General features: G+C 42.8%; 1 protein-coding gene across 1 annotated transcript in view; it reads right to left on the bottom strand.

Annotated features, from left to right (window-relative positions):
* The window catches only part of CSMD3 (CUB and Sushi multiple domains 3), a 710,986-nt gene that overhangs the window by 190,204 nt on the left and 500,372 nt on the right, over nt 1–20,410 (bottom strand). The window contains exons 30-32 of the mRNA XM_066624387.1: nt 16,469–16,607; nt 12,474–12,661; nt 10,347–10,541 (exon numbers count right to left, since the gene is read on the bottom strand). Of these exons, the coding sequence (XP_066480484.1) occupies nt 10,347–10,541; nt 12,474–12,661; nt 16,469–16,607 (522 nt within the window). The remainder of the gene's footprint in view (nt 1–10,346; nt 10,542–12,473; nt 12,662–16,468; nt 16,608–20,410) is intronic.

Below are 20,410 nucleotides of genomic sequence, written 5' to 3'. Positions count from 1 at the left end.
TCAGTATAATTCTTCTCTTTTGCCTATGGGTTCCAGGTATGGGGTGCTCACTCAGGTTCCCAGGACCTGATCCTCAAGCCAGCTTTCAGTAGAGACAGATAGGTATGGAAAACACTTCTATTTATTAAGAACAGTTCAAAGGAGCAGTCAATACCAGCATGCCTCGCTAATGAAGCTAGAATAGAAGGCAACAGGGCTGAACCATTCTAGGCAAATATTGGAGAGAAGATGGACTATTCCATTATGGAAATTTGATTAATGCTAATCTGTCCTCTTGACCCCCTCTCTCTGGTATGAAGAAGTACATAAAAGTATGGAAATTAATTTTTTTTAAAAAAAATCCTCCCTCCCCCCTCCCCGCCAAAAGGTCTTGAAGTGTACTGAACATGTTCAGTGACTTTTACAAACCACAAAACATATAGAAGTTTATATGCAGTATATATTTCCAGGTCCTTCTTGTAATCACTTCCTATAACAGGGCCAGCCATAGGAGCCCAACTGGAAACACTTTTGCAGTGCCCCCTCTAATTTTGTGGAGACCCCATACTAATTTTTTTAGCCCTTAGTTTAAATGGAGCCAGACCAAGGAAAAAACAAAAAAAAACAAAACTGTTACTTCTGTGTAGGTGGATAGGATTCCTGTACCTTTAGTGGTAGAGTGTGCACCCAGCCTGCAGTGCTCCCCAACTCTTGCCCGTCGCTGCCTCATCTTTAGCAGCCCACTTCAGAGTGAGATGGAGGAAGAGGACACCACCAGGATCAAGGGAAGACCTCCGGACAGCAGTAAGGACTTTGGGGGAGAGGGGGGAGGTGGTCCAGGGTGCAGGGAGGGTGGGACAGGGGGAACAACTAGGGTGGGAGAGGGGTGGGACCAGTGGATTTCTGCTCCACCAAATCCTATCCTCTGTGTTAGTCTGAAAAGTTCAGATCTGCTTGACACATCTGCGTTGGACCCATCCAAGGAATGCAGGGACACTGCTGGATTACCACTGGACTAGGAAGAGTCAGTTGGACTGTGCTCTGAAGCTGCAATGGACTTGCTAACCTACTAAGCCAGTGGTATTCAAACTGGGGCGTCGTGATGCCCCAGCCTGTGGGTCCTGGCCTCTGCCCCTTAAGGGGCGGGGGCAGCCAGGAGACAGGAGGAAGGCAGCAGTGCGATCCGCAGGATCACGCCACTCAGGGGAGCTGCAGGGGCTTGGGTGCACTTGCAGAGGCAGAGCAGATCGCTCCACTGTCCCTTTCCCTTACCTGGAGCACCCTGCAGGTGCTCGCGCAGGGCTCCCTGCACACAGGGATGGCTGCTGCAGGGACTGGTGAGCGCATCCCAGTCCTTGTAGCCCCCTGAGTGATGCGATCCTGGGGATCGCGTCGCTGTCTTCCCCCTGCCCCTGCTGCCTCCCCCCGCCCCCACAAAGACTTACTGCAGGTTTCAAACTCCCGGAGAGTTTGAAAACTGCAGTCCTAAACTAAGTAAAGTTTAGGGGAAGGGAAAGCCTCTGGACAAGAGGAATTGCCAGGAAGTGTTTGTATAGCAATAAATCTTGTTAATTGCCCTCAAACTGATAAGGGTGTTCTGTAGTAGTTCCTTTGCACACCGAAGCTGCCATCTGTGGAGAAGGGGAGGTGTGTGTTAGTCAGAAAGTGGCCACAGAATATTTTGGGCTGGACAGGTGCTACTGAGTATAGGTTGGGTTGTCCAATGGTTGAATACCTATCAGTTTGAAAGCAAAACAGGGGCACCCAAAAATAATATAAATGGTTCCTTCATATGCAGGGGAAGTTCCCTAGGTACACATACATATGTAAGTTTTTAAATTAAAAGAAAACTATTTAAAAAAAACAAAAACAAAATATAATAAAAAACAAACAGGTTCTATGAGCTTCCAAGACCCAGAACAGCCTTATACTTTTCGGGGTGGGGCGGGGGGGGGGAGAGAGAGAGAGCCTCTTCCTATCAAGTGGAGAGGGATTGTCAAGGTTCACATTAATTCCTGTTTTAGTTGCTACCTTTTGTTTGGGGAGGGATAAGATCACACTCCTGCTCAATCACAGCTACACTAAAAACATGGATTCCTGTGCAGCTCTTACCCTTCTCCTGGCTGGGGGGTGGGTGGGGAGGAGGGGTCAAAATGAAACAGAAGCTGCATAGACTAGTATTTAAATCTATGGCTGGCTACAACTGAGCCATGGAATGTTGAATGAGTGTTATGAAAAATGGAGGAAGAGAAAGAGGATTGGCTTTAATAGTTTCGACTGAGTATACTACAGAATTTTGTCACTGAGTGTTGGATGCACAGAAAAAGAGGTGCAGCACAGAAAAGTGCAGGGAGGAAAGGACAGCAAGCCTTAAACAGGTGCTCTAAAGAAAATACATACTTGAGTTGAACATATTCATAACCTGTTTTGGCCTTGGCCTTTCTCAAGGGCACAAAATACCTTTCAATGCTTACAAACTACATGAAGAAGGTTATGACCTTTTAGAATTCCACATCAGTGGATTCTTTTAAAAGCATTAGGGAGGTCTTTTTCTTTTCCCTTCAAGAATGCCAAGGCCAAAAAGCTCCTGGCGTATGTACAAAAACTCAAACTTGTTTGGGGAATATGAAACATGAAGTTTAAATAATTTCCTCCTCGTGCTATGTTGTTTCCACACCCGACCCCACAAAACAACAATAAAGAACTCAATTTCATTACTATTTAGCACTGCAAGATGGAACAGAAACATACTGTCTGAAAAACCCAAAGAACGTTGGCTTGTGTTCCAGGCTGATACGCCTGTGTTTTGGTATGTGTGTGCATGTACACACACTACATAACACTGAGTAGTCCATTCTAGTCTCTTTAGCAATCTCATAGTTAAAGAACTGTGCCACACAGCAGAAGCCACTAGACATTAGGCTCTAGTTTTGTTTTGTTTTTCTCTAATATTAAACTATAAACACATATAAATGGAAAGTTCTGGTTTAAGATTTAGGTGCATATAAGGTCCTTTCCTTGGAATGAAAATGAGGGAGAGAGGAAAGTAATATTTTCATAAAAACATTAACTCTCAAATGAGGAAAATCTTATATGCAAATTCTGTTCTATTTCTCTAGCAAAACCTATCAGCAGTGAAACTAAGTGTCAAATTGCATATGGAATTTGCCACAATGTTGGGTATTATTAAAGATTTAATTACATTACCTGGAGACTCGATCTCATCAGTAAGTATCCATTTCCAGTTAAATGGAGCTCAGAAATATTTTAGCATAATGCTTCTTTTTACACACAAGGTTAAGTCATATCTAACTACAGCAGGAAAGTTCTGTCAATCTTAATGAGTCACAACCTGGACAGTGATACATTTTATTATGCCCTAAAGATGCAAATCAAATCATCCACTGAAACTGCACTTAGTTAGCATGAGTACATTTGTGAATTCCATGATATTTTGTATGTGTAACAACCAGTTTCCATGCTTTCAAAGTTCTTCTGAGGGATCAATTTAGGCTTCTCCTCCATGAGAAAGATATGAGAATTACGGTTTCACACAAGACTCTAGCCATGTGGCCAGAGAGCTGCACGTACAATTCACTCACACACATCATGTTTGCTCTCTTCTGCAGTGCTGCTCTACATGAAAGGTTCATGAGATGAAGGATGAGATGGAAGTCTGGACAGAGCTACAGTTAGTCATCTGGAACAGTCCACAAAGTTGGAACACTCACATGAAGCCATCAGTGAACGGGCCGCCCAATCCCAAGATGCCCAGCGCCCAGAGGAGCAGCACCACCAAAATGGCTGCCACTACATCACATGGGTGACACAGCAGCCACCAGAGTCTCTTTGGGGGAAGGGGGCAGGTACAGGCCCCACAAAGCGTCTCCTCCAGTCTGCACCAGCTATTTTGCTGGCACAGACTGGAGGAGCTCCATGTCGGACTTTTCAGCCCAACACGGAGCATAGGATCCGGTGGAGCAGGCCTTCGCCAGTCCCACCTTCTTCCCACCCCAGTTCCTCCCCCTGCCCCGGAATGTCTCCCCTCTCACCCAGAAACCCCACACTGCCCCGCAGTGCGCCTTACCATGGATGCTCTCCCAGCGTGAGCTTCCTGGTGCTGGGCACAATGCTAACTGGCACAGGTCCAGCATTGGTGGTCCTTGCTCTCCTGGTGCCATAAATGCTATACAAAATCATACAGCATGTTTACAGCACCCAGCGCTGGTGCTGGAGATCAGCGCCAGCACTGGGGGGGATTTAGGATTGAGTCTAAGGCAAAACCTAAATCTTGTGAAGGAATGTGTGATTTCACACAATAACCAAGCGTGTTTTGCTTCTGTATGAATTGTTGTTCTTTTGCATAATGTTTTAGCACCCTTAACATGACCATATTAACACCATGTGCAAGAATACTAAAAATACACATTCTTTATTACTCTACCATAGGATACCACATAGTTGTATTTTGTGCAATTTGGTAGCATTAATGAATTGTCAGGCACTTTGAGCAGCAGATACATGTGTGCGTGCCCCCAATATATAACACACAGTGTATTCAAATTTTAAAAAAAGAAATGTGAAAAGTTTTACATCTCAGGCGCAAATGGGATTGTAATTATGATTTGAATTCCTCTCAGCATGAAATGGGCTTTTCCACTATGCAAAGCAATAATGAACTAATTTGTAAACAATAGGTATTAGTTATGTGACAGTTAAATCTTATGTAATGCTGTTGGAATAAAGTGCATTTGATAAAGCTGACAAAAAAAATCATTACTTATTATCCTTTGTCATATAAAAAGTTTAATCTACCACCTTAATTATACTCTGCTCTTAACAGCCAACATCAAATGGCTTAGTATAGTAGCCTAGTTAATCTTTGCATTCATTCATAATATAGTAAGATTGTGGACTTCGTTCACATCTCACACTTGTTAGAGAATCTTCAAGGACATTTGAAATAAGGATATTAGCAAAAGACGTCATATCTAATACAGCTTTGGAGAAGTGTTAAAATATAGTTTTTCTTCCATAGCTTCTTACTTCTTAAAAAAAAAAAAATTGACCTGTTAAGAAAACCTTCCTCCCCCTCCCCCATTTTTGTCTATTTGTCCTTCTTTTCAGAAATTTCTGGTTCCCAAGAGGACTTTGGGATACTTGGTTCCATTACCTTGAGATGCTCCTCTGAATTTCTTTGCTTGAAACTCAATTCTCAAAAAAGCCTACGTTTGCAAGATGTGGATTGATCTTTATTTCTGGGTGAGACCTGCTGAAGACAATAGGTCCTATCCAGCTCTCCTGCTGAGACAGACATATGCCCACATGTCAGCCAAGCCCACCTGTCTAGGTAATGGGGTAGAACTGAGCAGTTAGATGGTTTCCCGTCAACTGATCAAGTACCTTGATGGTATAATCAAACCTAGGTTCTTAAGGTCAAGCATAAGGATATTTAAGTGTGAGTTGCCAAGAGTGCTGTTAGAATCAGCTGCTAGTTTGTGGAAGACACACCCATTTACCCTACAGTAAGTGCAGAAGGTCAGCATTCTTGGGACAGCTTAAGCACAGAATCAAAGAACCACACAATTGTAAGGTTCCTACAGGGTCATCTTGTCCAACCCCCTGCCTATAATGGGAAAACTTCCTAGAGCAGTGGTTATAAGAACATAAGAACAGCCCCATTGGATCAGGCCATAGGCCCATCTAGTCCAGCTTCCTGTATCTCACAGCGGCCCCACCAAATGCCCCAGAGAGCACACCTGATAACAAGAGACCTGCATCCTGGTGCCCTCCCTTGCATCTGACATAGCCCATTTCTAAAATCGGGAGGTTGCACATACACATCATGGCTTGTAACCCGTAATGGATTTTTCCGCCAGAAACTTGTCCAATCCCCTTTTAAAGGCATCCAGGCCAGATGCCATCACCACATCCTGTGGCAAGGAGTTCCACAGACCAACCACACGCTGAGTAAAGAAATAGTTTCTTTTATCTGTTCTAACCCTCCCAACACTCAATTTTAGTAGATGTCCCCTGGTTCTGGTATTATGTGAGAGTGTAAAGAGCATCTCTCTATTCACTTTATCCTTCCCATGCATAATTTTGTATGTCTCAATCATGTCCCCCCTCAGGCGTCTCTTTTCTAGGCTGAAGAGGCCCAAACGCCATAGCCTTTCCTCATAAGGAAGTTGCCACAGCCCAGCAATCATCTTAATTGCCCTCTTTTGCACCTTTTCCATTTCCACTATATCCTTTTTGAGATGCGGCGACCAGAACTGGACACAATACTCCAGGTGTGGCCTTACCATCGATTTGTACAACGGCATTATAATACTAGCCGTTTTGTTCTCAATACCCTTCCTAATGATCCCAAGCATAGAATTGGCCTTCTCTACTGCCGCCGCACATTGGGTTGACATTTTCATCGACTTGTCCACCACCACCCCAAGATCCCTCTCCTGATCTGTCACAGACAGTTCAGAACCCATCAGCCTATATCTAAAGTTTTGATTTTTTGCCCCAATGTGCATGACTTTACACTTACTTACATTGAAATGCATCTGCCATTTTGCTGCCCATTCTGCCAGTTTGGAGAGATCCTTCTGGAGCTCCTCACAATCACTTCTGGTCTTCACCACTCGGAAAAGTTTGGTGTTGTCTGCAAACTTAGCCACCTCACTGCTCAACCCTGTCTCCAGATCATTTATGAAGAGGTTGAAGAGCACTGGTCCCAGGACAGATCCTTGGGGCACACCGCTTTTCACCTCTCTCCATTGTGAAAATTGCCCATTGACACCCACTCTCTGTTTCCTGGTCTTCAACCAGGTCTCAGTCCAGGAGAGGACCTGCCCTCTAATTCCCTGACTGTTGAGTTTTTTCAGTAGCCTTTGGTGAGGGACCGTGTCGAACGCCTTCTGAAAGTCCAGATATATAATGTCCACGGGTTCTCCCACATCCACATGCCTGCTGACCTTTTCAAAGAATTCTAAAAGGTTTGTGAGGCAAGACTTACCCTTACAGAAGCCATGCTGATTCTCCCTCAGCAAGGCCTGTTCATCTATATGTTTTGAGCTTCTATCTTTGATGAGGCATTCCACCATCTTAACCGGTATAGATGTTAGGCTGACCAACCTATAGTTTCCCGGGTCCCCACTCTTTCCCTTTTTAAAGATCGGCATGACATTTGCTATCCTCCAATCCTCTGGCACTGTGGCCGTTTTGAGGGACAAGTTGCATATTTTAGTCAAGAGATCAGCAACCATTCTTCAATTCCTTAATAACTCTTGGGTGGATGCCATCAGGGCCCGGTGACATATTGATCTTTAATTTATCAATGAGGTGAAACATCTTCTCTTTTAACCTCTATCTGACTTAATTCCTTGGTCAGGAGGGGCCGTTTGGGCAGCGGTACCTGCCTAAGGTCTTCTGCCATGAAGACAGATGCAAAGAACTCATTCAATTTCTCTGCCATCTCTTAAGTTTCCTTTATTTCCCCTTTCCCTCCCTCACCATCCATAGGGCCAACCGCTTCTCTGGCAGGTTTCTTGCTTCTAACATAATTGAAGAAGCTTTTATTATTCCCCTTAATGCTGCTGGCCATGTGTTCCTCATAGTCTCTCTTGGTCTCCCGTATTACCTTCTTACATTTCTTTTGCCACAGTTTCTGTTCCTTTTTATTCTCCTCATTAGGGCAAGACTTCCATTTACAGAAGGAAGATTCCTTGCCCTTTATGGCCTCTCTAACTTGGCTGGTTAGCCATGCGGGCACCCTCCTGGACTTAGTCGAGCCCTTCTTCCTTTGCGGTATACACTTCCGCTGGGCCTCTATTACTGTTGATTTGAGCAACCTCCATGCTCTCTGTAGAAACTGGACTCTTTTTGCCTTCCCTTTCAACCTCTTTCTAACCAGCCTCCTCATTTGAGGTAAGTCCGCTTGTCGGAAGTCAAGGGTTTTTGTGAGAGATTTGCACTGTATTCTTCCCCCAATGTGCATGTCGAAATGGATCGCAGCATGATCACTGTTCCCCAATGGCTCAGTAACATTGATATCTCTTACCAGGTCCTTAGTACCACACAATATTAAATCCAGAGTCACCTGTCCTCTGTTGGGCTCCATGACTAGCTGCCCTAGGGCACAGTCATTCAGCATGTCAAGGAATCCGGTCTCCTTTTCGCGACCAGAACACAAATTGACCCAGTCTATATGAGGATAATTGAAGTACCCCATGATTACAACCCTGTCCCTCCTTGTCATCTCCCTGATCTGTTTCCTCATTTCAAGGTTCCCTTCCAGTTTCTGGTCTGGAGGACGATAGTAGGCCCCCAGTATTGCATCACTCGTCAGGCCTGGTAATTTAACCCATAGAGATTCTATGGAGTCAGACCCACCTTCAATCTCTACTTTGCTGGATTCTATCCCTTCCTTAACATAAATGGCCACCCCACCTCCAACACGCCCCTCCCTGTCCCACCTGTAGAGTTTATAGCCCGGGATTGCGGTACCCCACTGATTCTCCGCATTCCACCAGGTTTCCGTTATGCCCACTATGTCCATGTTTTCCCTTGTCACCAGACATTTGAGAACTGCTGGTAAGTATTGGAGGGGGCGGGTACTGGGAGGGGGAATGTGCCCCTATGGCACCAAAGTGATCGAGGTTCTGCAGGGATGCAAGGATTTGTCTCACTATCTGGGGGCATCTGTGGGTCTCAGAAAGGGTCTGCGAGGCCCACAGCCGCCTCTCCAGGTTTCCCCCCCCCCCAGCTTCTTATCACTCCAATCTGCAGGTTGGAGTGAACTTCTAGTTTTGGCATGAAAAACTGGCCCATTTTTACCTCCAATGGTAAGTCACAACCCACCACGTTGAGTACTACTGTTCTAGAGCATCTCCTGCAGGTTCCTGTTGAGCCTCTACTTGAAGATCTCTAGTGAAGGTGAATCTACCACCTCCCTCTGCAATCTGTTCCACTGCCGAATTGCCCTTATTGTATCTAGCATCTGGCCTATATTTCTAGCTAGATGTGTTTAGATAATTAATTTTGTTTTGCTTGATCTTTCCACTCCAAGCCAGCCTGAGAACGTCCCTAGTGTGCAGCAGCAGCAAGGGATTTTGTATGCTTTCAAGTAGCTACCAAGCTCCCCCTGCTGGACATTACTAGTTATTGCATCCCACTTTGTAAAGCTACCTCTCTGCAGGGTGTAATCTAATTCTTTATGCCAAATAAAGGTTTTGTTGACTGTTGACTGTAATCTAATTCATCCAGAGAAAACTGAGAGGTTGGGGCTGCACCCTCAGCAGAGTGCAAAACAACAGAGTCCCTCATCTTGAGCTTTGAGTGACTAAGCATGGGCCATTTGGACACACAATAGGGTTGCCGATGAGCTCAACCTACAATAACTCCAATACTTTCCTATGATAATTTAGGACATAAAAAGATGGATCACAGACCTCTCTCTATTTGCTGTGCTTGCTCTTGTTTGTGCCCATGTTTCACATGGTGCTGCGTTACACACTCCTGTTTGTTCTGTTACCCAGGACTGCTGTGCCAGCTGACTCCCAGCACAGACTGTTCTTTTCCTTTCCAGCTTTGCACCTTTCTTCCCCACTTTCCTTCCCTGAGCACGAATGAGAAGCAGCAGTTGTCCTTTTGTGACCCACCTCACAATGCATCATTTTCCCCCAAAGTACTCAATGCTCCCCTGCCTTGCTATCCTCCTTGGAACTAACTGAAGTAAATAGGTGCAAAAACACTGGGCCTTAGCCTTAGCAAACGTGGCAATCGCAAGCACACTTGCCTCTGCTCAAAGCATACTCTGAGCAGGCCTTGTTCACGAGCTAAGAGCATGAGACCCAGTAAACAAGCATGAGTTAGCATATTAGAAGAGTGTCAAGACCTTAGGAATGTTATCAACAACCTGTATTGCGCAGAAGGGAATAAAAGCAAGGCTGCTGGCTCGTAAAGGAAGCTTCACTCCTGCCTTAATTCTGAAATGTGACTCCGACTCCTGATTTCTTCACTAACTATGACTACTGCCTAGCTCCTGGCTTTGCTTGCAAGTTCTTCTGCATCACTTTGAACAAGGGTATTGCTTGGTCTTGGCAAGCCAGCCCTACAATTCCTGCAGTGCTTCAAACTCAAATCAGCAGAAATTTAAATGTAACCTTCGGCGAGCCTGGCGAAGGACCCACAAAAGTCCTTCTATCCTAGAGGAAGGTGGATCCCTGTGAGCAAAAGTACTGCACCAGTGGTGAACTGGATTGAACCCCTTGTATGACAAAATTTTAGTAAATTGTTTACTGAAAGTTGTTTATTTCCTCTAGCAAATAAAGTACAAATAATATTTTGGGAAGGGAAAAAAAAAATCTTACCATGACAGCTGGGCAAGGCTCTGTTCCATCCTGGTCTCCCATCATCTCCCATGATACAAGTGAGTGTAGAATATCCTTGAAGAACATAACCAGCATCACAGTAATATGTGACTGTTGATCCCAATTTATAATCCATTCCAAGTCTTGTGCCGTTCATTATATTCCCAGGATCAAAGCAGGACTCACGTAGCTTGGCTGCAATCAGAATGAAGTATACTAAATTTTTAGAGTTTCTCTCAAGACAGTTTTATCTTAGCATGTTTTTCTCCTATATGACAATACCCCATATGGATTTTTTTCTGAACGAGTGAAGTGCCAGAGAGTACGGAAATTAATTTCAAGTGTTGCATAAAGTAATTGCCTGACTATATGAAAATCTAGTGAAACAGCAGTGTACCATTATTTCTTAATGTAAATGATGTAACTAAGCAATCGGACTAAAGCATGGAAAAGACATCCAAAATGCCTTAGACTGTTATATCTAAGGGCAAAAAAAAGATGAGACTCTGGGAGTCCTGATCAATTTTTATCTGACTTTTTTATCCCCTGAAATGGGCAAACAGCAAAGTTGTCCAGTGCAGCAGATGAAACGGGTGCTTAAATCTTCTCCCCGGTTCCAGTTCTCCAATAATACTAATTTTCTACCCATGGGGGGGGAGGTGACACAGGTTTCCATATCCATTTTTTCATGGATGAGAAAGCAACTGAGGGCTAATTTTGAGTACAAAAATAGCCAAGGGTAAATGATTATGACACACTAGTGAGATTTACAACCTCTCATTATTGCATATTAATTTTAAAAAGCCATTAGGAGATTGATCATACATTGTGATGCTTTACCTAGTTTGGCCCTAAGGCCTAGTTCTCACTGAGTAGGTATACCAGAATCTAGATGTTACCACTTCAGAATTTATTTGGGGCTGTCATAACTGAATGCTCTTTCATTCAAAAGATACACATACATATCAAAAAAACTGTGGAGAAGACTATGCTAGAAAACTTCTTGCTGACATTATCACTCTTTATGAAGTGAGATATGTTTGTATGGATGAACATTTGCAGCCTAATTCTATACCCCACCAGTCCAGTGTGCAGCATCACCAACAGAGCATAAGCTATAACAACAACAACAACAACAACAATAGGTATTTATATACTGCCTTTCTTGGTCTTTATTCAAGACTTTATTCAAGGCAGTTTACATAGACAGGCTTTATTTAAATCCCTATTAAATAGGGATTTTTACAATTTGAAAGAAGGTTCTTTCTTTCAAGAACCACTACATTCAGGTGTTTCATTCCAATTTGGCTTCACACTCTGGCCTCCATCCTCCCACGCTTAGAGCAGATGGAATAGCTCGGCTTCAGCTTGTCAGTTGCTTCAAGGTCGCACGGTGCCAGTGGCCTCAAACTGGCGACCTTGTGGATGTTATCTTCAGGCAGACAGAGGCTCTACCCTCTAGACCAGACCTCCTGCCCTAAGCTATATGCAGCGGATCAGACAGCCCAGGAGAAATAAAGACATTTTTTACTTATCTCCCCATATGCCTAGTGGTCCCCAATGACATAAGTTACTCATAGGCCCATCTAGTCTAGCTTCCTATATCTCACAGTGGCCCACCAGATGCCTCAGGGAGCACACAGGAGACCTGCATCCTGGTGCCCTCCCTTGAATCCCTTGATAGGATTGGGCAGTTAATCATCCAAGCTTATACCTGCAGTTTTAGGTGGTGCAGCTTAGATACAAGTTTCCACTCAGTGAGAATCTGTTAATCAGTATTGTTAGAAAGACTGCTGTAAACACTTCATATCTTTTTAACCCAAGCCTATGCATGTCTACTTAGAAGCACGGTAAGTGCCACTGAGTTCAATATGACTTATTCCCAGGAAAGTGTGCATAGGATTGTAGCCTCAATGTGTCGTGTGGCAAGCAATAATCTCCAGTAAAGTCAAATTGACAAATTGGTACATAGAACAAGGTATACTGACCACTAAATGAACAGCAATTTCTCAATTTGAACTTACTGGAGATGATTGCTTGACTTTATGCAGGAATTTTAGTGACATTATGATGCCAAGCAAATAGATATCTGAAGGAAAGTGTTGCAATTCCATTATGTGCACTTACCTTTGTACTCCAAGTGGAAACCAGTAAAGCTAACAGATCCATCACTTCGAAAAGCCAGGTGCATGGAGTTTGAACTACTTTCTATCCTCTCTGGCAACTTGCTGTCTTGAAAACTCCCAATTAGTGGGCTATTGCTGTCTGGCCCGTCATAGATATAGAGAAAGTCATAGTTCGGTTCTATACTGAAGCTGCAAAATGTGCCAAAAAAAGAAAGAAATGTTAGGTGGTAGCTGGCTTACCCAATAACATTTTGCTAATAAACTTTGCTAAATGGTAAAATCATTCCCTCAGAAAATTTTGCAATACTTTTGTGAACTTTCATCACCATTTTCTGACCTTTTCCAAGTGGAATTGTGGTTTTCTTTATGGGGGGGATAAAGAATGAACAGTGTTACAGTAATACTCATAAACTCATAGACTGAGCTCAGATGTAATGCAATATGGTTGTTTCCTGTTAAAAGAATGAGTATTCAAGATCTGCAAGCTCATGCCCTTCCTCTCAGTCCACAAACCAGAAGAGAATGCAACCAAAGGTCACAAGGCTCTCTCACCTTCCTCCACTGGGCGCTTTAAGGCCCAATCCTGAGCTGGGCCAGCGCTGTTTCTGCATGTTGCAAACATGCAGTAAGGCAGGCCCATGACACCATATGCCAAGTTAGCACTGGTGTCAGCACGGTGCCAGCCCAGTGCCCACCGGACATTGCAAGGAGCTGGGTAAGAGCTCAGAATGGCGATGTGGGCTTTGGGGGTGGGGGGAGATGTTCCTGGCAGAGGGAGGGTGGGGGCAAGTTGGGGTGGAGGAGGAACTGGGATGGGGCGGCTCCGGTGGAGCTGAGCTCCGCAGGATCCTAAATTCCATGTTGGGTTTTACTGCTAGATATGGAGTCTCTCAAGTCTGTGCCAGCAAAATAGACAGGGCAGATTTGAGAAGCCCCACTGCAGGGTTTGGGGCTTTCCCGAGGGAAAGAGACAAAAGTCCCCTTCCCCCAAGGGGACCTCCCGTGGATGCCATGGTGTAGCAGGAAGCAGTGGTAGCTGCTTTGGTGCTGCAGAACCTAGTGCTGCAGCCTTTAGGACTGGGCTCTCCAAGAGCTTGGGGGAAGGAGCAAAGTTGTCCTTTCCTCTGTGCAGGCTCTTTAAACAAAAGAGAAAACGTAGAGGACTCTGGGAACAATCCTGGCATGCCTTACATTTCCTGCTTTGTTTCAAGAGTACATACAGAACAATTAGCTGGGTAAGGGAGGGCGGGAAGCTGGTGGAGGCAGTATTGCTATATGTTGCCTGAGGCAGCCCAATAGCTCCAATCAGCCTTTGGGGAGAGGCTCACTGACTCTCCAAAGTTTATTCTCAAAGCAGGAACCCAGTCATCATTCACAGATTATTATGAATTCTGAACATCTTTGTAACATCATGTTTGAATGACTTCTGATGTCCAATTTGCTGTGAACTTTTGGTTTGCATATTACTTTCAAAACTTTTCTGCCCATGTTGTCCTTTATAGGTCAGAAATGCAATACAGGCAATATATTTCCTCTGTTTAATCTGTGGCATCATTTTAGGCATTGAATTATGGCACAGAATTTGAACAAATAGCATCTAATAACTGGGATAACACTGCTCACCTGAGCCTTATAATAATGCAAATAAATGGTTTATAAAGAGGATTATCTGTATGATTTTGACATTTTCCTTTCATCTCTTGCACACATTTCCTATCAAAGCTGTAGAATTGTTAGCCTGGATCACCAATATTTTAGGTTTAGGATCAACAACATGTTTCCCCATGCAGACTGTTAACATTATCAAGGTGGTGTACATTATCAAGGTACACCACTACTCTGCTAATCCAAGTGGTGGGCAGTTGTTTATTTAAATTGCTATCTTAAATATAGACATATACAGAGGGAGGGAGGGAGAGAGAATTGATTGCTTTCCATTCTCCCATAGAGATAGAAAGTGTATCAAAAATTTTATGTATATCATTGAGATTCTACAGACTTGTCTGTGAACCTAAGGCCCCACAAATAATGAACAACTTTGATTTAAATCCTTGTACTTGCTATTTATCCTGTTGTTTAGATTTATTGTTTTCCTAAACTTTATGTATTTTGTAAATCTTTATGAGTATGGTAGAACATGAACCTGAAATTGGGAACAGTGAAGTTGGGAGAAACACCTTATCACTTTTCTGCCAAATGTTTTCAGTTGCTGTCTCTTTTACAGGTTTAGTTGCAGTGCTTCTCCCACCAGCTACAAGTTGGCATCCCCCCCCCCCCACGGAATACCCCTCAAGAGGATGGAACATCATACCAAGGGGTAATCTGGTAAAAAGGGATGATACTGGAAGGAGTGCTTCCAACCCCAGGTGCACTTTTTCCCCTTGAAAAAAAATGCTCTCCCCTTTAAAGTCTGCAAATGAGCCATCAAAATGAAGAGGCCAGCAGGGCTGGCTTTAAGCCAACTGGACCAATTGCTAATAAACAATTATTAAACATTTCGGAATGATAATATAGTAAAAATGGTTACATTTGTGTGTTAAAAAAATATATGTAATTGAAAATATATTTGGGGATATTAAGTTTACGGATAGTAAAACTTGTTAAATTAGTTTAGTAAAATAATAAGTGTTCAATTTTTAGAAAAGGAAAGATAGATAAGAAGGATTTTATATATTATATAAAGTAACGTATATTAACAAAACATATTTCTGTATGTTAGGTATTGGAAAGACTCTGCAAGGTTGATATAAACAGGAATGGTAGAAATGATATAGAAAGTATACTGTATAAGTATATTATATATAATATAGGGTATGTAGAGATAAGTATATACTTTTAATTTTTTTTCTTTGTTCATTTTATTTTCTCCCTTATCTTTTAGGTTAATGAGGAGTAAAAGTAGAAGAATAGTAGATTAGGAATGCAGAATGATGTATTAAATAATTTGGTAGATGGTGTCTTGCAGCTTCCAATGTTTGTGGTATATGTGTTTGCAGTGCATGTGTGTATTAATAAAAAATTATTTTTAAAAACAACAATTATTAAACCTATGGGACCCCCACCCTAGGGTAAAAAAAATAAATAAAATCAGTATTTTTACTAAATAATTTCACAAATGGTTTACATTTCAAAATTTTGTTTGTTTACTTGAATGCTTACATGTATGCAATTTTAAATTAAAATGTACTTAGATCCATTTGGTCCATTAACATGCACTTTTCAGGCACCTGATTGCTTTCCATTCTACTGTAGACATGTAAAATGTATCAAAAATTTTATGCATAACTCTAAGATTCTACAGACCTTGTCTGTGAACCTGGATCTCCACAAAAAATGTTCCCCATTGGGCCTCACAGCTCCTGGGGGCCAGTTTGACTCTACCCTAAAATAGAGGGTGTGATCTCAGGTTCATATTCCATTGTACCTATATGTTTTCCCTTTCAAGACAAGCAGCAGGGCAGTAGTTCTACAGCTGCATTTGCCTTAAAAAAAATGGGGAACCCAATAATGGCTTTTTCATTCTCTTGTTTAACTGCCTCGTCAGACTAGTAAAGGAATGTTTTTATTTATTTAAACTATTTATATTGTGTCATTGGGAGGTGCTTGTGGTGCCTTACAGTTCACCTATTAGTACATATTTGTTTACATTTTTATCTAATACTAATAATTGGGGAGGTGCTCTCTGACTTCTCTACCTTCTCACAGGGTGGTTGATGCTTCTCTATAAGGGAGGAGGGTGCACAGTAATTAGTACCCAATTACTATGGGTAACAACTAGATTAGTGCTACCACTGCTGGGAGCTCCCCCACACAGATGTTCCCTCAATGTATGCAACATTGGAGTAGAATTCTGCTTTATCCACGTCAGATTCATCACTTGGAAAACCAGATGCATTAAAATCTGAAAAGTAGGGTGGTTGCCATGTTGGCAGTAAATGTTGCAAGGACTTAAATTACAAGCTAATGATATAAAATGTGACCCAACCCACTTCTTACCTGATAAAGGCTAATGATATTACGTAGTCATTATTAACAGTGATAGTCCAGTCACAGTCTCTGCTGTGGGGATAAGGATGAGGGAAATTTGGTGAAAGAATAAACCCTGATGACCCTGTCAGATTGCCTCCACAAGGTGCTGTGAATGAATCAAACAACAAGGATAGCAACTGAGTCCCAATACAAATCAATCAGTGAGAACAACAGGTAGTAAGCAAAGGGAAAGCTTTTTTTATTACTTCTGAGTTGTGCTAATGAATTTATCATAATTCTATTATTCTTCCCCCATCCACCCCACCCCAGTACAGATTACAATCTAATGTTATTTTAGGAGCTCTAAAAAGAAAGCATTCTGACGACAGAAATGGGGGGGGGGGGTGGCTCTGTAAATACACAATCAACCTTTTCAGCTGCATCAGTGTTCCTAGAACTTCATGTATTTAGTGTCACTATCAATGCACAAGTCGACATGCAAAAAGAATCAAGATTTTAATTATGGAGATTATCAAAAGTCAAAAAAAGAGAGCTGTATTCTAAGCAGCAGCAAACAGATTTTCACCTCTGTACAATTATCGTCTCATTGCACCCTCCAAGAAGCTGCTCCTGTTCCTCAGGAACAGTGTGGGATGTAACACAGTGAGGGCCCACAGCTGAAGAGAGGAATTCCAGGAAATCTGTGATCCCCACCCCAATCTCTGCAAGAGTGGAAATGCTCTCTACTCACACAAGCATCTCTTAAGAATCAATCTATGATGATTCAATAGGGTTTCAGACAAAAACCGCATACACTATTATTAAACAAAATGCCTCAGCAGATCACCCCTAGGCACTCCTGAAATGTCATTCTTTATGTTGAGCCTATTACAACACAGACTGAGCCACACCAACTTATTTTTTGAGTCAGCAAGACATCAGTTATGTTAGCATGTAAAAATCTAGATACAAGATAGATCAGCTAGAGGAAAGACCAGTTGAGATAATGCATACAAACGTTTATTTGTACTGATCCTGACTTTCCAACAATACTCTCAGGCAGATTCCAATAAGAACATTAAAAAAAAAAATCCAAAATAATATGGGAATTCCTACCATGAATTTTTGTTCTCCAGGACTGTCAGGGAGCATTCTTTCTTCTCAATGATTTTGGATAGTAGGCAGACCATCAAACCTACAGCATCTTCTCCCAGAATGTACTGGAGAAGAAGTAGACCAGCCCTCGACCCCAAACATCACATAACAAGAAATCAGAAACAAAAAACTACAAACTGTGTGTAAACAGAAGAACACATATGTTCCCATTGGTACAACTAGTTGGAGAAGTACAAATGGGAAGAAGGAAACTTCCCAGGAGTCCCTGACTACCACCATGACATGTGTTCTCAGTGATTCCAGACTCTTTGGATGTCACCTATCAAATAAGTAGCAATCGAGAGCAGACCTATAGGTGAAGCACAGTGTCATGGACCCAGAACCAGCCGCAGTATTCTCCTCCCAAATGGTGGGTCTTCCCCCACTCAACAGAATGAGCAGTGATCTCTGCAAGGGTGGGGTGCTTCTATAGTGTTTCATAAGCTAAGACAATGCAATCACAAAGCTTCAAAAATATGGTGGTCTGAGATATTTTCTTTCACAATGACGACTCAGGCAGCACACTCCTAACGTGCGCTGGAGCAGGCAGGTCAACAGGCCTGCGCAGCATCCAGCACAAGTTTGGGGCCAAAAAGCGGCACAACCTAAGGCAAGGGGAAACCTTTCCCCTTACCCCATGCTGCACTGCAGTGGCCCCAATGGGTCTACTTGGATTTGCACCACCTGATGAGGTGGCCCAGATTCGAGCAGAAGTGACTTGCGCCAGCCTAATCTGGAGTTAGGATTGCACCCTTAGCCTTCTGGATGTGGATGTCATGACACAATCCTTGTCACCTGAAGATTGAATAAATGAGGGAAGAAAATTATTTTTTTCTGCAACAAGTTCATCTTTGAAGAATTCCAAACAACCCTGTTTTTCTGCTAGTAAGCAGAGGGATCAAAGAGGTTACCCCTTGTCTTTCAGGAGCTGCTGCATGTTTGATGGCCTGTATGTTGTCCAAGGTGAAGGACAATTCCCAAAGAGTCTAGAATCATTGACAAGAAAGAGCTCTGGTAGTCCTGAGAAAACACAATGTAATTATATCCTATCCATAACAAAGTATTATTATTTAGAGTACCATAATCAACATCATTATCATTGTATGATTGTATGATCATTTTATGATTGAAACATACAAAATTATGCCGGGGATGGACAGAGTGGATAGGGGCATGCTCTTTTCCCTCTCACACAACACGAATCAGGGGGCATCCACTAAAATTGAGTGTTAGAAGAGTTAGGACAGACAAAATAAAATATTTATTTACCAAACATGCAATTAGTCTGTGGAACTCCTCACCACAGGATGTGATGATGGCATCTGACCTACATGCCTTTAAAAAGGGACTGGACAGATTTCTGGGGGAAAGGTTCATCACAGGTTACAGTCCATGATGGGTATGTGCAACCTCCTGATTTTAGAAGTAGGCCACCTCAAAATACCAGATGCAAGGGAGACCATCAAGGAGCAATTCGCTTGTTGTCTTGTGTGCTCCCTAAGGCATCTGGTAGGCCACTGTAAGATACAGGAAGCTGGACTAGATGGGCCTTTGGCCTGATCCAGTAGGGTTCTTCTTATGTTCTTATCATTAAAGATAATCAACCAAGTGCCAGATCAAAAATAAACATCTTAAGTTCATGCTGGAAGGCAGCAGGTTGCAGAAAAATGCACGTCCCCTGGACATGTGTTCTATCTAGTGTCTCAGGACTACCACTGGAATAGGCCAGTGTTTCTCACGGAACCACTTCACATGGTCCACCTATTGGAAGTAACTTGTGATGATGTAATTGCCAGTTATTTATTTAAGGTGTATTTATACCACCTTTCTCAAGATTTCTCAAGACACAAGGCTCATAAACCCATTTTTTAAAAATGGGGTTTTTACAATTATTGTTGAATATACAATTTATAGACGTCCTGCACATGCCTGATCTCGTCTGATCTCGGAAGCTAAGCAGGGTCAAGCCTGGTTAGTACTTGGATGGGAGACTGCCTGGGAATACCAGGTGCTGTAGGCTTATACCATAGTCTTTCGAGACTGAAGGTTGCCAACCAGATGCCTCAATTTCTTCAGATGTTTCACTTTCAATGTGTGGTCATCAACCTGGCTGCACTCCAACACCTTCTGAGCCTTCTCAAGCAGCCACATGTCATATTTTGGCCAGTTGCCAAGATTTTATCTGTTCCTTGTCAGCTGACTCCACCACATTCCACACTCTGTGAGCTCCATCAGGGACTACCATGCAGGGCTGGCCCAAGGCTGATCCTGCTTAACATCTTCAGGCAGGGCAACAGCTCAACCTCCAGATTACATCTCCTGCCAAATTTAGAGGTCAAACAGAAACAAGCACCAGGAAAAGGCTCAGGGCAAAAAGGAAGGCTTTTTTGAACAAGTGAAAAGCACATAGTGGAACTCTGCCTGCCAAGCCAAACCTCCTGCTGCTGCTTGTCATGTTGCATTGCTGGCCTTGCTGCCAGATGGCAGGGTCTGGTTGTCCAGCCAGTACAACCAGATACCACCTCAAGTACCACTGGTGGTTAAGAAACACTGGTATAGGCTATAATATGCCTCTAAGAAAATGAACTTCCTTCTGAAAATATTTTCCAGAGGGCAAACCTGATAAGGAAGCCCATGGTTATACATCCTTGAATAATGGAGTTGTGACCTTGGCTGAATAGATTCTGGTCTTGACAAAAAGATCTCAGATTACGCCTCCACATCTATTGGAAGAAAAAGCTAAGCATTCTAGTGAAGATAGAAGAATTAATGCATGGTTTCTCCCAAATGGATTCCCTGAGAAAATGCTTGTTA

This window comes from Tiliqua scincoides, chromosome 4 (genome assembly GCF_035046505.1).
Source record: "Tiliqua scincoides isolate rTilSci1 chromosome 4, rTilSci1.hap2, whole genome shotgun sequence".
NCBI lineage: Eukaryota > Metazoa > Chordata > Lepidosauria > Squamata > Scincidae > Tiliqua > Tiliqua scincoides.
Note: the sequence above shows the minus strand (reverse complement) of the source record. Positions and strands in the feature narration are given on the sequence as shown.